Genomic DNA, 20,151 nt, shown 5'->3' with positions numbered 1-20,151 from the left:
TTTAACGTTTTACGTCCGGTTCGCTCCTTTGTTCCTCGCTGTACACAGCTCCAGTTTGGGCATTGGCCTGTCATCAGATTGTATTAGTTGTTGCTGCTGCAGCGGAACTTTAATCCAATTATTTTTGATTAAATACTCCAAATCTCCACCCTCCATAATTGCACTTGCTTCAGTTGCTTGCTACTTTCTAACGGCGGTGAAAGTGGTGCAGTGACGCTATCTATCTTCTATCGATTAGATTTATGATTCGAACATTATAAAAGTAGGGTAGACATGTGGATATTATTCGACTGAACAAAACGTGCATTTTCCAAAATCCTATGGAGAAATCCCATTGTTATTTTTGTCGAGGGAAACCGAGCGCAGCTTACTTCCGCTTTTTGGGACGCGTCACTGCACCACTAAATTGATGCGATTTGATTGGATTGTGAGGCAAGGGAAGCCAGCCGCCTCTGGCTTCCCTTGGCATGGCCCTGACCAATCACAGGTTGGCAGGGGCATGACGTGAGCCTCATCTGATTGGTCAATCCCTCAATTTTTTTTCACCAAGGGAAGCAAATTTCGGCTGGCCTCCTCTTGCAACAGAGAGTGCAATCTACTGTTCCACCATAACATCTAGAGGGGCGCTGTTTCACTCTTTGTAAAATACTCAATGAGAATCAGGAGACCTGAGACGGGCCGGCAGCAACATACAACAATGAATTTCCGAAACTAAACGAAGTGTTTTTATTTATTTATTAAAATGATAACTACAATCCGAAAAAACAGGGGAAGCCTGGCTTCCCTTGGCCTCCAGGAGAAAACGCCACTGATCGTGACAGGCTGCTGCTGTGTGTGTGTGTGTGTGTGTGTGTGTGTGTGTGTGTGTGTGTGTGTGTGTGTGCAAACGTGTTAGTTTTAAAGACCCCCATAAACCTCAGATTATAACTCGAACCCTGGGGCAGCAAGCGGTGCAGATCTGGTGAAATGATGCCGAGATGGCATCGTGTAACGCTTGTCCATAGTGTTAACCAGTTGCTTAAACCCCTGGTTGCTAACCATGGTAACTGGGCACATGTCTTTAGCTATGTAGAATGTGATGGCATCTGTTATATCTTTGTGTCTTTGTGAGCTGGTTGAATAGAGAGCTTATTATGCTTACTGATCCCATCCTGTAGCCCACATTGGACAGCTGTGTTTACTTTCCTAAACATGGCTAGTCCCATAGCATCATCCATGTGGACCCTAAGAAAGGGTCCGAGACTGGAGGCTGGTACTCGGGGCTGCCCGAAAACAGTCTTAGCCATTCAGGCAACGAGCTCCTCAACCATGGCTTGTTGGCCACTTCCATTTGTGCCTTTTTGAGGGCAGCGTCTTTGGCCCCTCTAGCCGAGGCTCTCCTCCACTCACAATGAATACACTGAAGAGTGTACTTTAGCTCGTACAGCTCTAGGTCAGTAACTTTAGACATCGTAAAACAATTTTTTTTTCGATATTTTATCGTAGATTATACATTTAACTGACACCAACTGTATCAAATGTACCTTGTTCATAAAGAATAAATGTATAACATTTATAAAATTAAAATATTTTTTTATGACAATCTCCAATGTGGGAAGAGGTGGGGCAGTGCCCCCAGCGCCCCTATGGGCCGGGTTAGGGGGAAATGGTGTGTTTTGAATAATACTAAGAATGCATTTTATTTGTATAGTTGCCTTTCAAGGCTTTCAAGGTCGCTGTACAAGATGAAAAAACACAAAAACAAAACAACAGCAGAAAAACAAGACAATGCAGTATATAATCAATCACAACAGAGGATGTGTGATCAGGGTGGATATACCAGTGAGAGACATCTTTTGTGACGTGATTTGAAAATAGAGAGAGAGTCAATGCATTTGAGGAAGTTGTAGGAGGAACAGGTGTCGGCAGAACCCGTAAACGGAACAGCACACAGTGTTGGCAGGAACCCTGGCGGAACAGGTGTAGACGGGACCCCCGACAGGACAGGACACAGAGTTGGCAGGACCCCAGGTGGAAGAGGTGTCGATGGGACCCCCAACTGAACAGGACATGGTGTTGACAGGACCCCCGGCGGAAGAGGTGTCGACGGAACCCCCAACGGAACAGGACACAGAGTTGGCAGGACCCCCGTGGAACAGGTGTCGGCGGGACGCCGAACGGGACAGGAAATGAAGTCGGAAGGACCCCCGACAGTGAAGGGACTTGAGTCGGCGGGACCCCCGACGGAGAAGGGACTTGAGTCGGCGGGACCCTCGATGGAGAAGGGACTTGAGTAAGCGGGACCCCCGACGGTGAAGGGACTTGAGTTGGCTGGGCCTCCGACAGAGAAGGGATTTGAGTTGGTGGGACCCCCGACGGAGAAGGGACTTGAGTAAGCGGGACCCCCGACGGTGAAGGGACTTGAGTCGGCGGGACCCGCAACGGAGAAGGGATTTGAGGACAAGGGGGGCTGGAGTGGGATGAGGAGACGAAACTGGAGCCAGAACCATGGCTGCTGGGGCTTGGACCGGTAGCCTGGTAGCCTGGCTTTGTGTCTCTTAACAGACCGTTGGAGGCTCCATGGACCTCCAAACGCCAGGCGGGACCCCAAGAGGGGTCCGAGGTTGGAGGCTGGCACTCGGGGCACACCAAAAACAGTCGTAGCCATTCAGGCAACAAGCTCTTTAACCATGGGTTGGGAGGCTGTAGCTCAATGGATAGTGTGCTGGACTTTGAATCAGGGGGTCACAGGTTCAAACCCCACTGCAGTCAGTATGTCGTTGTGTCCCTGGGCAAGACACTTCACCCCAAACTGCTCCTGTGGCGATTGTCCACAGTACTGTATGTAAGTTGCTTTGGATAAAAGCGTCTAACAAATGACATCTAATGTAATGGCTTGTTGGCCATCCATTTGTGCCTTTTTGAGGGCAGCCTCTTTGGCCCCTCTAGCCAAGGCTCTTCTCCACTCAAAATGAATACACTGAAGAGTGTACTTTAGCTCGTACAGCTCTAGGTCAAACGAAAAAAGTGCTGGGTCCATATTTAGTTTGGTCATTCTGTCAGGAATGGGGAAAATCAGGACCCAAATGCAGAAGGAGGAAAAGGGGGTCAAACAAACAGCGAGCTTTATTCAACAAAAAAGCTGTTGACTATGAACAAAAAAGAAAAAACCATAAATCCATAAATCCGTAGCATGAGATAGCATCCAGACAAAACCGACAGGGACAAAGATGGAGGTGTAAGGAAGACGACGACCGAACATGGAGCAAAAGGGGAAAACAAGACTAAATACACAGAAGGGTAATCACAGGAGAAGACACAACTGGGCAGGGGAGGCAGAAACACAAGGGCAACAGGTGAACACAATCAGACAACCAGGCACAGGAGGGAAACTAAGGACAGGAAGTAAAACTAGACAATAAAGGAAGTAACACATAACGTGGGGGTGAACACTTTCCAAAATAAAAGTGGAAAATATCAAACAAAAATATCGATACAGTATTTGACAGGCAGCCAGTGAAGTTGCTGAAGAGCAGGAGTGATGTGGTTAATGGATTGGGTTTTGGTCACAATGCGGCCGGCAAACTTTTGGACCAGTTGAAGTTTGTGGATGGACTTGAGAGGGAGACCAAAGAGAATAGAGTTGCAGTCGTTGATGTGTCAAGTGACCAGGGTGTGAACAAGCTAAAGTTTGGTGTGAGGGACGGACGGAGGCGGTCGATGTTACGTTTATATGGAAATAACCAGACCAAAATTAACTACTGATGTAAGTTTTGAAGGAAAGTGTGCTGTAGAGGATAACACCCAGTCTCTTAAACTGAGGGGAGGGTGAGCCTGAAGCATTGTCGATGGAAATGGAGAAACTATCAGGATTGGTTAGGGTGGATTTGGTACCAATGAGGAGAACCTCGGTTTTATCACGGTTAAGTTTGAGAAAGTTAGGAGAACCAGGATTTGATTTCCTGTAAGCAATCAGATAGAGAGGTGGGAGGAAGGATGGAGGCCGGTTTGGAGGACCAATAGTGCTGGTTCCCATCCACGTAGCAATGAAAATGAACGTTGAATTTACGGAAGATAAGGCCAAGAGGAAGTAGATAAATGATGAAAAGAAGAGGCCCCAGGACAGAGCCCTGGGGAACACCCGTAGTGACTGGGAGTGGCTGTGATTTGAAAGTTTTGAGTTGGATGAACTGAGATGATGACCATCTTGGTCAAAGTTGCAGGGGGGGTGCCAAATCCATCAGCCATAACACCAACTCTGCCAGGTTTAAAGGCATTAATTTAATTGTATCCTAAAAGGATCAGAGTAAATTGCTTTTGTTCAGTTAAACAAGAAGGTAATACGTAACACCAGTGTGATTTCAATGTGATTATGACCATCCTGGTCAGAGTTAATGGAGGGTGCCAAATCCTGCAGCAATATCACCAGCTCTACCAGATTTATGTTACGTTCACACCGGACAAATATTCTAATTGCTCGAGTTTTACCGCGGCTGTCAGCTATGTTTATTTGCGTCATTCAAATAGGATGCGCTGGCAAGGGGGCGGGGCTTATCTCCATGTAAATACTATAGTAGATACCAACTACAACTAAATGAAGATATTTTACCGTAATGTAATTGTAATACACGTTTCAAAATGATGCCGGAATGACTACACTGATACTGGTTAGTAAAAACCATGAATGAATGCTTTGACAATTTTGCATACAAGACAGCAGGCGAAAAATCTTTTAAAATGAATGTTTTCTGAACGGAAATCGGAACGATCAGGCTAAACTTGTCACGATCTGTCTGTGTTGTGTTTTGTCTTGTCTTTTTTTTGAAGAGTGTTCACCCCCTGTCTTTCCTGTTGCTGTCTGTCTGTTTTCCCTCCTACCTGATTACCCGATTGCGTTCACCTGGTGCCCCTGTGTTTTCTCCTCACTCCTCACCTGTGTCTTGGTGATTAGTCTTGTGTGTATTTAAGTTCTGGTTTTTCTGTCTGTCATTGTTGGCTCATTTTTTGTCGTTGACTGTGTTCATGAGGTAGGGTTCTGTTTGTTCCTTAGAAACCTTGAAATAAAGGTATTTTTTCTGTTTATTCTCCATTTGGGTCCTGCCTGCTTCACTCACCTTAACAAAACTAATCTGTTTATGCTCCGTCCAAACTCACAACAACGTCCTAAAGACAGAAATGAAGCAGCGACTATATTCACCATGACACAGACAGTCTGTGGTTTGTACTTGTTTAAGTTTCGTCTAGTTTTTGAAAATATATGAGGAGCTGTGAGCTCTGTGTGCTAACAGCAAATGGCTGATGTTTTTGGTTTTGTGTTTCAACGTCAGTGATGGCAGGCTGAGATCAAGCGAATTTAACGCTTGTGTTTAAAAAATTGAACTCGCCGCGGCATTCGCGCCAACCTCGTCATATGCGCCGTAGGAGCGGATTTACTTTACATGTAATCACGCCACCCCCCAAAAATCGCTTCACGTCCGATGTGAACGCAGCATTAGAAGTCCCCCTGCCATTTATTACAACATGAATCCAGAGTAAATTGCTTTTCTATAGTTAAACATGAATGTAATAACTAACACCAGGGTGATTTTTGTGAGATGCATGGAAGCAAGTGATGAAGATGACTGCAGCAAAAAAAAAGTAGAGCTTAGGGAATGTAGTCTTTGCTAGAAAGTAAGCAGTAGGCCTACTAGGGGCAAGACAGATGAGAAGAGTTCATCAGCTGCATAACAGAGGGCTTTGCCAGAACACAGCAACTTCTCATCACGTACACATCTCTCTGCAGATGGAGACTTCCCAAAGGGATGAATTCTGCTTTCCACAACTCTTCAACAAATCCTGCAGGAAGCCTACGCCAGCTCAGTCAGATGTGCTGCTCGCTTACTTCCTGCAGTCCTTCATCGCTCTGATTACTGCATCTCTCAACCTGCTGGTCATCATCTCTATCTCCCACTTCAGGCACTGACAAACTTTCTGCTTAAGCTTATATTTGTTAATAATGTAAAAAATAACATGATTTAGCCATGCATATATTTATTTTAATTAATGTTTCAGATAATAGTTGTTCTGTCTTAAATGACGTTGTGTGACAAAATATTTAAAGCAGGCACTCCTCAACAAATGTCCATAAAAATGCTTTTTTTGTGTTTTAGTGATGTTGATTGTTACAAGCTATCATTGATCATCTTATTTATGATGATATTCTTCCTTTCCAGGCAGCTCCACACCCCCACTAACCTCCTCATCCTCTCCCTGGCTGTCTCAGACTTCCTTGTGGGCCTACTTTTAATGCCTGTTAAAATCCTTTTAAAAGAGGCTTGCTGGTACTTGGGTGACCTGATGTGTGCTCTGTATTATATAGTTGATTTTATCATTACCTCTTCTACGGTTGGAAACATGGTGCTCATATCCATTGATCGTTATTTTGCTATTTGTGACCCTCTACATTACACCACCAGAGTAACTCTGAACAGAACAAAAATCTGCATCTGTCTTTGTTGGATTTGCTCTGTTATCTATAATTGTCTCATTTTAAAGGACTTTCTAAGACAACCTGATTCACAGAATTCTTGCCATGGAGAGTGTGTAATTGTTACTGACAATATCACAGGAGCTGTTGACTTAGTTGTTAACTTTATTTCCCCTATTACTGTTATCATAGTTCTGTATATGAGAGTGTTTGTGGTGGCTGTGTCTCAGGCTCGAGCCGTGCGATCTCATGTTATCTCTGTCACTATGCAACGTGCAGATGGTGCAACTGCTAAGAAATCTGAGATTAAAGCAGCCAGGACTCTTGGTGTTGTTGTCCTTGTGTTTCTAATATGTTTTTTTCCATATTACACTCCATCCCTTATAGGTGAGGATATTGAAAATAGTAGTTCAACCTCACCCATTCTCCTGTGGTTGCTGTATTTTAACTCCTGTCTGAACCCAGTGATTTATGCCTTGTTATACCCCTGGTTTAGAAAATCTATCAAGCTCATTGTTACCCTTAAAATACTTAAATCCTACTCCTGTGATTCTAAAATACTGTAATGATGGGCTGGGGTTGAGTTACATTCTAAAAAGCCTCTGTTCAGATGGACATATTTTTGCCATTGTTGCTGAGTCAGAATGCAATGTGTAATGGCTGAAGAAAGATTAGACATTATGTAATGTAGTAAAACACATGTAACTTAAAGGTATTCAATAATTAAATTTGCCTTCAAGATTAAACAGGAAAATATTACATTGTGTGGAAGAAGTAGTAGTTTTGACCATTATGACTTCAATGTGAAGAGTATTCTGGTAATGACATGTTCAATTGTTAATTTAGTTGTGTGTGTGTGTGTGTGTGTGTGTGTGTGTGTGTGTGTGTGTGTGTGTGTGTGTGTGTGTGTGTGTGTGTGTGTGAAAATCAATCTTGTTGAGTGCTAACACATGTTTATTTTACCATTGCCCTTGATCATTTACATGTACTGGCTCTTGCAATAATGGGGAGTTAAACTGTAGAAAAACAATCATATTGAGGCTGGCAATAAGAATTAAAGCTTCAAGCAGCGATGATCGGAACCTCGCACATCCATTCAAGTTGGGGTAGCGCCATGACTGTTGGAGACCGGCTCCAAGGATAAACATTACGTTTTGCATGGAGTATGATGCGCTGAAAATGATGTGTTGCAAATAAGAATAATAATGAATTTTATTTTTATAGTTACCTTTCAAGGCTCTCAAGGTCGCCTTACAAGATGCAAAAAAAGACAATGCTGTATATAATCAATAACAGAGGATGTGTGATGAGTAGCGATCAGGGTGGATATGCCAGTGTGAAGAGACATGTTTTGAGACGTGATCTGAAAATGGAGAGAGGGTCAATGCGTTTCAGGAAGTTGTAGAACCAGGAATTGATTCCCTGTAAGCATTCAGAGAGAGGGGTGGGAGGGAAGATGGAGGTCGGTTTTGAGGACATATAGAGCTGGGTGTCATCCGCGTAGCATTGAAAGTGAATGTTGAATCTACGGAAGATATGGCTAAGAGGAAGTAAATATATGATGAAAAGAAGAGGCCCCAGGATAGAGCCCTGGGGAACCCTAGTCACTGGGAGTGACTGTGAAGTGTTGAGTTGGATGAACTAAGATGATGACCATCTTGGTCAAAGTTACAGGGGGGGGGTGCCACATCAGTCAACCATAACTCTAGATCTGCCAGGTTTAAAGGCCCTTCTTATGAATTGTTTCTTATGGGATCAGAGTAAATTGCTTTTGTTTAGTTACAAAAAAAAGATAATAAGTAATACCAGTGTGATTTCGATGAGATTATGATCATCCTGGCCAGAGTGAATGGAGGGTGCCGAATTAGGCAGCAATACCACCAGCTCTGCCAGATTGAGAAGCCCCCCTGCAATTTAATAAACCATGAATCCAGAGTAAATTGATTTTGTATGGTTAAACATGAAGGTAATAACTAACACCAGGATGATTTTTTTGAGATACATGGAAGCAAGTGATGAAGACTGAGGTGGAGATGACTGCAGAAAACAAAGTAGAGTTTAGGGATTTCAGTCTTAGCTAGAGATAAAGTAATAGTAGGGGCAGGACCACAGATGAGAAGAGATATATCAACTGTAGAACAGATGATAATGATCAGTTTATCAACTGAAAAACCAATCGAAATATAAATAAATTAAATTATACATTTATATCTAAATTTAAATAAATAATATCAAATTAATAAATCCCAATAAAGAAGATCAACAAATATTTTGGACCGCACTACCCAACCTACTAAACATAAATATAATAAATGAAAACATGTTTAATTATTGGCAAGGTATTCAGCTGAAGTCACATTTTTCAACTTCCCCACTGCATTTTTCATATAGGGCCGGCCAACACACTCTCACTCCCTAAACATCCAGGAGCAACGCTTGGTCAGGGTCCCGTGGCGTGCAGTTGGGACGCGCCGAGGCTCCTTCAGCTTCATAAACGGACGCAAAGAGCTTTGAACTGATTGCAATGTATTCCCATCGGCTGCGGTATTTGACGCTCATGGAAGCACTGCATCCGTTTATGTCGGCGGCTGTTAAAAGGCAATGTGAGCGTCCATCCCCATTGCATAACGGAGAATTGTACACCCGGAAGTAAGTATTCTCCTTACTGTCGATTGATTTGACAGTGATATCTCCACTACTCATCAACTCAAAAACACCATATTATCTTTGCAAATTAAACAACATTGATTGGTTTAAACCGTGTACAATGCTTTTGTGTTTTTCCCCTTCAATTCTGAGAAACAACTTGTTTTCTCTGAAATGTGGAGCGCCAAAGAGACTACACTACCCACAATCCCCAGCTATTGTTGTGATGACGCCTGTCCGCTTTGCAACAAACCTCGTGATAAGTGAATAAGCTCTGTGATTGGATGAAACATAAATTCATTAAAAAAAAATCCAACCCGGTCTCCTAAAAATTACGTTCCCACAGAAATAAACTGCATTCTCAATTACGTTTAGCTAGAAACTTATTTTCTCCCACGTTACGTTTGTATCTCAAATACGTTTATTTTCTACATATCTTCTAGAAACATATTTTCTCCCACGTTACGTTTGTTATGAACGTATCTTAAATACACTGAACGAAAATATAAACGCAACACTTTTGTTTTTGCTCCCATTTTTCATGAGATGAACTCAAAGATCTAAAACATTTTCTATATACACAAAATAACCATTTCTCTCAAATATTGTTCACAAATCTGAAAAAATCTGTGACAGTGAGCACTTCTCCTTTGCCGAGATAATCCATCCCACCTCACAGGTGTGGCATATCAAGATGCTGATTAGACAGCATGATTATTGCACAGGTGTGCCTTAGGCTGGCCACAATAAAAGGCCACTCTGAAAAGTGCAGTTTTGCTTTATTGGGGGGGTCCGAAAACCAGTCAGTATCTGGTGTGAGGGGTAGGGTTAGGGTTAGGGTTAGGGTAATGGTAATGGTAATGTTGTGAATCGAGTGGCCCATGGTGGTGGTGGGGTTATGGTATGGGCAGGCGTATGTTATGGACGACGAACACAGGCCACTCGAAAAGGCTAAGGTCTACAAACAAAAGCGAGCTTTATTTCAAAGCCGATCAGCAAAATATCATGGCATGGATAGCACAGAGGTAACACGAGGAAAATACAATACCCAAAACACGGTCGTAACCAACATGGAGGGAGACAGGAAAAAACAAACAATGAACCGACAGGGGAACAAAGGAAGAGACAAGACTAAATACAGGGAGGGGTAATCACGAGACGAGAAACAGCCGGGCAGGGGAGGCAGAAACACAAGGGCAACAGGTGAACACAATTAGACACACCAGGGAAACTAACGACAAAAAAAGAGCACGGGGTCATTTGAAAAAAGGCGCATTTGCGTACCAACATTGAGAGAGGGAGAGAGAGAGAGAGAAGAGAGAAGGGAGAAGAGAAAAGAGAGAGGAGAGAGAGGAGAGAGAGAAATATATTTGCGAGTTGCATATGAACTCAGGGCCGGTCCGTAGCACTGGCGTTGATGTTCGCCAAGGGCGCTAGATCTGGGAAGGCGCCGTGCTGGTAGTTCTTGGAGGGAAAAAAACATTTTTGACCGTTGGTGCTCATCCTAAGTTTTTGCCTTGATGTAACAATATTTATAATTAATTCAATGTAACACCCTTTTCACCCCGGTTACACGTTTCATTTGCCCTGTACGATGGGCGCTGTAAGTGATTAAAATGGGGGATGTTGGCTTATCTGGCGTCCGCAGCTCACAGCCAAAGACAGTGCGAGTGAGCGAGGGAGAGAGGGAGGGTGCACCGGTACCGATGCTGTTGTTATTAGAATCTGGTGCTAGCTGCGCTAACGGATATAAGAAGAAGATGTGTCTACAATAATGTGGAGGGAGAGTCCTCTCCAATCAGACTGAGAGGCTGATAACTACAGCTCAGTGAGGTAAGGACTGAGTGTTTAGATAGTTAACTTTAGTCTAAGTTCAAACGGTTTGGTCACAATTTATGTAAACACATATTTCCAAGGCACTCCTTTATAATTATTGGTATAAACAGGTTTGAAATCATTTCAATGTATACTATAGGACAGTAACCAAACATATCCTTTAAAACTGGAGAGATAAAAAAAAAAGCATAAATAAATAAATGTTAAGCTAAAATAAGATATGAATGAACAACACAAATAAAATAAGTTACACTCATTTGTTATTGGCTATGGTAGGTTATTGTTTATGTTCACATACACTTATTTAATCAAATCCACTTGTCTAAGATGACAACAGAGACTTTCGACCCAAAACCAGCTGTTGACTTGTGGATCCAAGCAGCTAATCGCAGACTCAACCAGAGAGAAAGTAGTAGGCCTACATCATCAGCTACCATGTCTGACAGAGAGGAAGACAGTGAGGAGAACAGTCAGGAGGGTAGTGATGACAGCTTGTAGGATTACTGGTCGTGCTAATGTTGTCTTGTGTTCACCTCTGCATGTGTGTTCTGTGTTCACCTCTGCATGTGTGTTTTGTGTTCACCTCTTCATGTGTATTCAGTGCCGTCACTGCCGTGTGTCTGGCAAATAAAGTCAAGACCCCCTCAAAATGTACGGTTTATTTCATTTTAAGGATGAGCACCAAGCAACCTCTCCAGGTGCTCCTTTGAGAACCAGGGCAAAAAAGTTATGTGCACCCCTGTTTATGATCCACGTCAAGTATTCATATTCGCATAAACACAGGCTTCCCAACATGCATTGCGGCTAAAACATCCAATCGTCGAGCTGAGGATCTTGCCTACGTCTGTTTCCGGTTTCGTTTATGATGGATGTATTTTGTGATACACACACATTCCTTCACATTTACATTTTAATTTACATTAAAGTATTTTGTGAGGCCTTCTAGCATGTTTTTAAATATAACTACGATTGTAGTTGAAGAGTTTGTAAATTGACATGAACTGAAGCTGTTGCCTGGCAACGCAATCGCACAACGTCACGTTTGTTAATTCCACATCCACACGGATGGATTAACATCGATTTAATACATTAATGTAGCCTTTGTTTCTGCTAAAAGAGGTGTCGACCAGCTGGGGCAACAAGAAAATCGGCGCAATCGAGGGTGACTATTACAAAATAAATCATTTTTATATTAATATTGACAATAAAAACCGACTGTTGGGCTAGCATTTGCTTGGCATTTCCGGGTATTGCTCCACTGGTTAACATGGGTTAACAATACCGTGTAACTCTCACGTTTGAAGGGACGAAATTGTGACATCTTCACGTCTCCAAGCATGGTAAATCGTCACATGTTCACGTCTTGCCGTGATACCGGATTGCTTTTATCAATGTTAGTCAAGCAAGTCTCAAGTCCAAAAATATGTGACTCGAGTCTGAATCGAGTCAAGTCATGTGACTCGAGTCCCCACCTCTGGTAATATGTATGGATGGGTATCGTTAAGGTTTTTTAACGGTACTACTAATCTTATCCATACTGCTTATCGATCCGGTACTTTAAAGGTATTCTTATGGGTACTTTTTGTTATTTCTTAAAGGGAAAAACTAACCAAATCCCTTCTGTAAAAACTTTAAATGCTAATATGACTACAAAATGAAACAAGAATTCCGAACTTGACTTTATCCAATGTTCAGAAATGTGTTCCTGAAAGTATTAAAATATGCGCATATTTAATGCAATTATGGCTCATTTGCATGGGGGGGAGGTGCGGTGCCCCTACAAATAGAATCAAATTATGTGGGAAACACTGATGATGATAATAATAATAATAAAAACATTTTAATTTTTTATTTTAAATGTTCTTATTTTAAAATGTAATTTTGAATCATCTCGGGACCTCACCTCGGGGTCTCGTGACCCCCCGGGGGTTGCGACCCCCACTTTGGGAACCCCTGCTTTAAAGCATAGTTCAGTAACAGGCGGACCGCGGTCCGGATCTGGACCCAGACGCCGACCTATACGGACCCGGACCTATAATCAATACATTAATAGGGGATTTCAATTTTGACGAGGCGATTCTATTTGAACCGCCGCCGACAGGGGGCGAAAGAGACGAGTGAGCGATGCAGGGAGAGGAACACAGAAGAAGAGACGAGAGAGCGGCAGAGAATAGCGGAGAGGAAAGTGAGTAAAGAGTAGGGGTGCACCGAATGGGAAATTCTTGGCCGAAACCGATACCGAAAATAGGAAACAGTTGGCCGAATGCCGAAAGGCCGAAAATGATTAATATAAATATATATATATATATATATATATATATATTTATATTTATATATATATATAATGTATACATTTTGTATCAATGTTGTTCAGCTGCCTGATTATGGAAAAATAAATGATTATGGCAAAACTTAACTTAAATAATAATCACTATTATGGATCCCTAAAACATTTATTCAGCACTTTTGAATGCATACAGTACATTAATTCCAAGTCAAGTGCATTTTCTTTTCTCTGTAGGATAACTACAACAAAGTGCATTCAGAACAAAGCCAAGGTGCTTTAAAACTGCATAAACATCTAGGCCAGTAGGCCTACAACAAAATAGTGTAAATAAAGACTGTAACAGCCAGGCCTTCAACAACAACAAATGTGCACACTGGATACATCCACATGAATGTAACTGTTTACAAATGAAATTACAATTGCATTTCAAGAATCTGTAAATAAGGCTGTCTGTACTCATAAGCAAAGTGGTAAACATTGTATAAAGATACATAAAGTGAAAACTGGATACAAAATCCACAATCAATTAAAAATTAAATTACAATTTCAAGAATCTGCAAATAAGGTGGTCTGTCCTCATGAGCAATGTAAACAACATTGTATCATTTCGATACCGAAAGTACAATATATTGAACACTGCTGCTGTCATTTCCCCCTAATGATAACCTGAGATGGTGAATTATAACTCAAATGAAAATTGTTCAGGAAAGTGGGTAGAGAGTAGACATGTAGAACTAGATAAGCTTATGATAAGCCAGCCTTGTCTACTTATTAAGGAAAAGTGGGAGGTTCTTTTTAATGAACAGTAGCTTCTCTGCTTTATCAGCCATAAGTCTGTTCCTCTTCTCATCAAGCACATGAGAGGCAGCGCTGAACAGTCTCTCGCTGTCAGTGCTTGTGATTTGATCTTACTCCGTATATTTGTCCGGGTGTTTTGATTTCAAGTGGTGGAGTAATCCCAAAGTGGTGAAAGTCTTTGCAGTTACACCCCCTCGAGAAATGTCAGCTGAACACGTTTTACAAATCGCAATCCGCGCCTCTTTCTCTGATATTTTTAAATATCTCCAAGCGGCAGACATGTTGGCTGTGAGCCAGCCGCGAGCATGGTCGCTCAACGTGCTTGTCGCCGCGTTTTGATTACGTCATCACAACAACACGTTAGCTTACCAACGTAACCCTGTTCTCTGACATTCGGTGATATTTTTTCGGTGCTAGAACTCTTTCGGCCGAAAGCCGAAAGGGCCTGTTTAACCATTTTCGGCCGATAATTTTTGGCGGCCGAATATTCGGTGCATCCCTAGTAAAGAGAATAATTAGCGACAGGGAGAGAAGCGGAGAGGAGAGTGAACATGCGTGTTAGCGGCAGACAGGGAGAGACAAATAATTACACATGGCGCTCTCCAAGAAGAGGAAAGTGGACAGTGAGAACAGAGCTTTCAACCCTGAGCGGACGGACTGATTCATGTTCATCCTGCCCACTGGGAGCACAAAACCAGTGTGTCTCCTTGTTCAGAGACCGTGGCGCTCATTAAAAGTGCCAAAACGCCACTATGAGACAAAACACAGTGTTTGACCAAACATTCCCTCTCAAGTCAGAACTGAGGTCACAAAAAATAAGCACTCTCAGAGCCAAATATGATCAGTCCACCAAGATCAAAATTAAACTAAATATCGTTCCAGGGCAGGCTAACCGAGGCTAACCAATGAGCACCTGCATGTGTGTATGAGAATGGCCCTGACACCATTTCAGCCCAGATTTAAACTCATGGCAGGAGAAGCTTAAGCTCAATTCTCCCACTGAACAAAAAAAAGTGAGTGAGGGACTGCAATATAAGAGGGAAAGAAACTTTAAAACTATTCAATTGTTATGATGTGTAAAGACTGATATTGTTCTATAATCGGCTGAAACTGTTATGTCATGATGTGCAACGGTTAACAAAGAAAAAGGGAAACTGAAGCTGCTGCTACACTTTATTTTATTTATCTAAAATTAAGCACTTTTAAGATGCACACATTTTCAAAAGTTATTTTATTTATTTTCTCAATTTTATTTTGAAATGTAGACCGAGAGGAACATTACATATCCACAGTATTTTACTGTATATCTGTATAGTTCAATGTTAATTGACAATAAATATTGTTGTTTTTGTACTTTCTTTATTTGATTGGCAGTCAGTTGTTGATTACATGCAGACGTTGATAAAGCTACAGGCTAACTCAATATACTGTATATCACACTAATTCATAAAGCAAGTTAGACATTTTGATGTTCCAGACCTTTACATTTTCTCTAACTGGACCTCGTTGAATTTTAGTTGAATACCCCTGCTCAAAAGGATAACACCCAGACTCCTAACCTGAGGGGAGGGTGAGCCTGAAGAGTTGTCGATGGAAATGGAGAAACAGTCAGGATTGGTTAGGCTGGATTTGGTTTCCTGTAAGCAATCAGAGAGAGAGGTGGGAGGGAGGATGGAGGTCGGTTTGGAGGACCAATAGAGCTGGTTCCTATCCGCGTAGCAATGAAAATGAATGTTGAATTTACGGAAGATATGTGACCTGCTCTATCGAAATCAGTCGCATTGACCCGAAGACACATTTTGAGTTGTATACACTGTTGGAAAGAGGAGACTCCTAGCTTTCTAATGATATCAGGATTATGTTTGTACTCCAAATATTAAGCAAAATAGGTCACATTATATAATGACTGTCGCCGAGTCATCATTTTGAGAAAAAGGCCTCTTCTCTGGAATCCATCGATCTGATTGATTATTACCGGAGCAAATGAACAAAATACTACGGAGGGAAGATATTTTCGTTTGGATTGTTGGTCTGGAGGAAGCTCGCGAGTGTGTGTGTGTGTATACAGTATATGTGTGTGTGTGTGTGTGTGTTTGTGTAATTTTGCGTTTGTGTGTATTGTGTTTGTTTCCCGAGGAAAACACTCACTAGAAACACTGGCTGTTGTTATGCCTGCTGTGACGTTAAGTTACTCCGTTCTCCGCTTGTAATTATGCCGTTACAAGCTTCAAAGTTGTATTTATCATCTGAATTTGCCGAAACAAGTTTAATATTCTGAAAGCCAAGACTTTGTTTATTTGAAATCTGATGAAAACAAACTGTAAAGGACCCTGCCGTGTTATCTATGATTACTATATGCCTTAAATTCATAATTTCAGCCGGAGGGAGGGGGGTCGGCGCTGCGGAAGAGCAGATTGCGAGTGAGAGGTGCCTGTCATCTTCCCTTTACAAGCTTAAAAAATCTATTTATCTTGTGATTTTGGAAATAAAAGTTTCATATTCTGAAAGCCAAGACTTTGTTTATTTAAAAAACACCCCATCCAAGAAAAAATTGTTTTTTACACAAATGTTACGATTACGTTTATTTTGAAATGAGCTGTTGCGACTTCCGACTGATTTCGATAGAGCGGGACACATATGGCCAAGAGGAAGTAGATAAATGATGAAAAGAAGAGGCCCCAGGACAGAGCCCTGGGGAACACCGGTAGTGACTGGGAGTGGCTGTGATTTGAAAGTTTTGAGTTGGATGAACTGAGATGATGACCATCTTGATCAAAGTTACAGGGGGGGATGCCAAATCCATCAGTCATAACTCTAGCTCTGCCAGGTTTAAAAACACTTATTTAATTTGATTCCTAATAGGATGAGAGTATATTGCTTTTGTTTAGTTAAACAAGAAGGTAATATGTAACACCACTGTGATTTCGATGCGATTATGATCATCCTGGCCAGAGTTAACCTGTTAAGCCGGGCAGCCCCCGGTCTTGATACAGGGTACTTATTATATGTTATAGTTTGGATTCCTAAAGCTTTTAGTCTCCGATCCCATAATTCAAGGGTGGTTTTCAATATAAGTAATGTGTATTTTTTGGACGGACACTATAATTTACATCTTTGGACTATGTTCAATCTGAATTTACTTTAAAATAAAAAAGATCTATATTGATTCTGACTTTTATACATCCAACTCACAGGGTATCATTGCTTTGAGAAAAAAGATTATTAATTTACCCCTTTTAGAAGTGAAGATATAGTCATTTGTTTTGGGAATGTCATTTTTGAGCCTGAGACCTGAAAACAGGCTCGGGGCTCAACAGGTTAATGGAGGGTGCCAAATCAGGAAGCAATAACACCAGCTCTGACAGCCATTTAATACACCATGAATCCAGAGTAAATTGCTTTTGTATGGTTAAAAATGAAGGTAATAAATATCAGGGGGATTTTTGTGAGAGGATGACCGTCCTGGCCCATGTTAGTGGGGGAGTGCCAAATCCGGCAGCCATTACATCTGATGCATGGAAGCATCAGATGTAATGGCTGCTGGATTGATGTGATGAAGACTGAGATGAAGATGACTGCAGAAAACAAAGTAGAGTTTAGGGATTTCAGTCTTAGCTACAGAGAAAGTAATAGTAGGGGCAAGACAGATTGAGAAGAGATATATCAGCTGCATAACAGAGAGCTTTGCCAGAACATAGCAGCTTCTCAACACGTCTCTCCACAAATGGAGACTTCCCAAAGAGAAGAACTCTGCTTTCCACAACTCTTCAACAAATCCTGCAGGAAACCTACGCCAGCTCAGTCAGATGTCCTGCTTGCTTACATCCTGCTGTCCTTCATCGCTCTGATCACTGCAGCTCTCAACCTGCTGGTCATCATCTCTATCTCCCACTTCAGGCAGAGACAAACTTTCAACTTAAGCTTATATTTGTTAATAATGGAAAAAATAATGTAGCATGGTTACATGATTTAGCCATGCATGTATGTATGTATTTGAATGAATGTTTCAGATAATAGTTGTTCTGTTTTAAATGATAACACATTCAAACATGACGTTGTGTGACAAAATATTTAAAGCAGGCACAAATGCATGTCCATCAAAATGCTTTTTTTGTGTTTTAGTGCTGTTGTTTGTTACAAGCTATCATTGATAATCTTATTTATGATGATATTCTTCCTTTCCAGGCAGCTCCACACCCCCACTAACCTCCTCATCCTCTCCCTGGCTGTCTCAGACTTCCTTGTGGGCCTACTTTTGATGCCTGTTAAAATCCTTCTAACAGAGACTTGCTGGTACTTGGGTGACCTGATGTGTGCTCTGTATAATATTGTTGATTTTATCATTACCTCTTCTACGGTTGGAAACATGGTGCTCATATCCATTGATCGTTATTTTGCTATTTGTGACCCTCTACATTACACCACCAGAGTAACTCTGAACAGAACAAAAATCTGCATCTGTCTTTGTTGGATTTGCTCTGTTATCTATAATTGTCTAATTTTAAAGGACTTTCTAAGACAACCTGATTCACATAATTCTTGCCATGGAGAGTGTGTAGTTTTGAATGACAATATCACAGGAGTTGTTGACTTAGTTGTTAACTTCATTGCCCCCATTACTGTTATCATAGTTCTGTATATCAGAGTGTTTGTGGTGGCTGTGTCTCAGGCTCGAGCCGTGCGATCTCATGTTATCGCTGTCACTAAGCAACGTTCAGTTGGTGCAACTGCTAAGAAATCTGAGATGAAAGCAGCCAGGACTCTTGGTGTTGTTGTCCTTGTGTTTCTAATATGTTTTTTTCCATATTACACTCCATCCCTTATAGGTGAGGATATTGAAAATAGTAGTTCAACCTCACCCATTGTAGTCTGGTTGCTGTATTTTAACTCCTGTCTGAACCCAGTGATTTATGCCTTCTTATACCCCTGGTTTAGAAAATCTATCAAGCTCATTGTTACCCTTAAGATACTTAAGTCTTACTCGTGTGATTCTAAAATACTGTAAAGACGGACTGGGGTTGAGATATATTCTAAAAAACCTCAGTACGTAATGTGTAATGATTACACATTACGTACTGTATTAAAACATTACGCAACAATAAAATATTCAAAGATTTGTATTTTCCTTGAAAAATAAAACCAAAAAATATTACATTGTATGGAAGAAGTAGTAGTTTTTGACCTGCGTTGACTTCAGTGTGAACAGTATTCTGTTTAATTTAGTAGACATTAAGCAGTACAGACTGATGTATTATGTCGTTGGCAGTGGGTCAGTGTGCAACTTCCAACAAAGAGAGTGTGTGTGTGTGTGTGTGTGTGTGTGTGTGTGTGTGTGTGTGTGTGTGTGTGTGTGTGTGTGTGTGTGTGTGTGTGTGTGTGTGTGTGTGTGTGTGTGTGTGTGTGTGTGTGTGTGTGTGTGTGTGTGTGTGTGTGTGTGTGTGTGTGTGTGTGTGTGTGTGTGTGTGTGTGTGTGTGTGTGTGTGTGTGTGTGTGTGTGTGTGTGTGTGTGTGTGTGTGTGTGTGTGTGTGTGTGTGTGTGTGTGTGTGTGTGTGTGTGTGTGTGTGTGTGTGTGTGTGTGTGTGTGTGTGTGTGTGTGTGTGTGTGTGTGTGTGTGTGTGTGTGTGTGTGTGTGTGTGTGTGTGTGTGTGTGTGTGTGTGTGTGTGTGTGTGCGCGCGTGCGTGCGTGCGTGCGTGTTAGAGAGAGAGAGAGAGAGAGAGCCAGAGAGAAAAAAGAGAGAAGGTTACTGACACATAACAGGTTTAGTTCTCCAAAACAATGACGATACAATATAACAATAACAAAAATAAATCTTGTTGAGTGCTAACACGTGTTCATTTTACCATTGCCCATGATCATTTACATGTATTGTCTCTTGCAATAACGGGAGGTTAAAATGTAGAAAAACAATCATCATATTGAAGCTGACAATAAGAATTAAAGCTGCAAGCGCAGCGATATGGCAACAATCATAATCACGATTATTTTGGTCAATATTGATATCAAGATTATTAAATACGATTATTCGTTGACTTTGAAAACATCCATTTATTGAACTTTAAAAAAAGGAATAATAGTAATTTGAACAGTATTTTTTTTTAAGTTGATTACCCTGAACTTTAAGTGTAATTCAACTGAAA

The 20,151-nt window shown here is 41.4% G+C and overlaps 1 protein-coding gene across 1 annotated transcript; it reads left to right on the top strand.

The window, feature by feature from the left end:
• Nucleotides 1-5,007: 5,007 nt before the first annotated feature.
• Nucleotides 5,008-19,017, top strand: LOC307029722 (trace amine-associated receptor 4-like; the record flags this gene model as incomplete). Its single annotated transcript, XM_079665803.1, has 3 exons — nucleotides 5,008-5,045; nucleotides 5,762-5,934; nucleotides 18,198-19,017. Exons 2-3 carry the CDS (start codon nucleotides 5,762-5,764, stop codon nucleotides 19,015-19,017), a joined length of 993 nt encoding a protein of 330 aa, XP_079521929.1. The 5' UTR covers nucleotides 5,008-5,045.
• Between the last annotated feature and the right edge of the window lie 1,134 nt (nucleotides 19,018-20,151).

The sequence above is a fragment of the Notothenia rossii genome (assembly GCF_949606895.1).
Source record: "Notothenia rossii genome assembly, chromosome: 2".
NCBI lineage: Eukaryota > Metazoa > Chordata > Actinopteri > Perciformes > Nototheniidae > Notothenia > Notothenia rossii.
The sequence above is the reverse complement of the archived record's forward strand: the minus strand, read 5'-3'. Positions and strand labels throughout refer to the sequence as shown.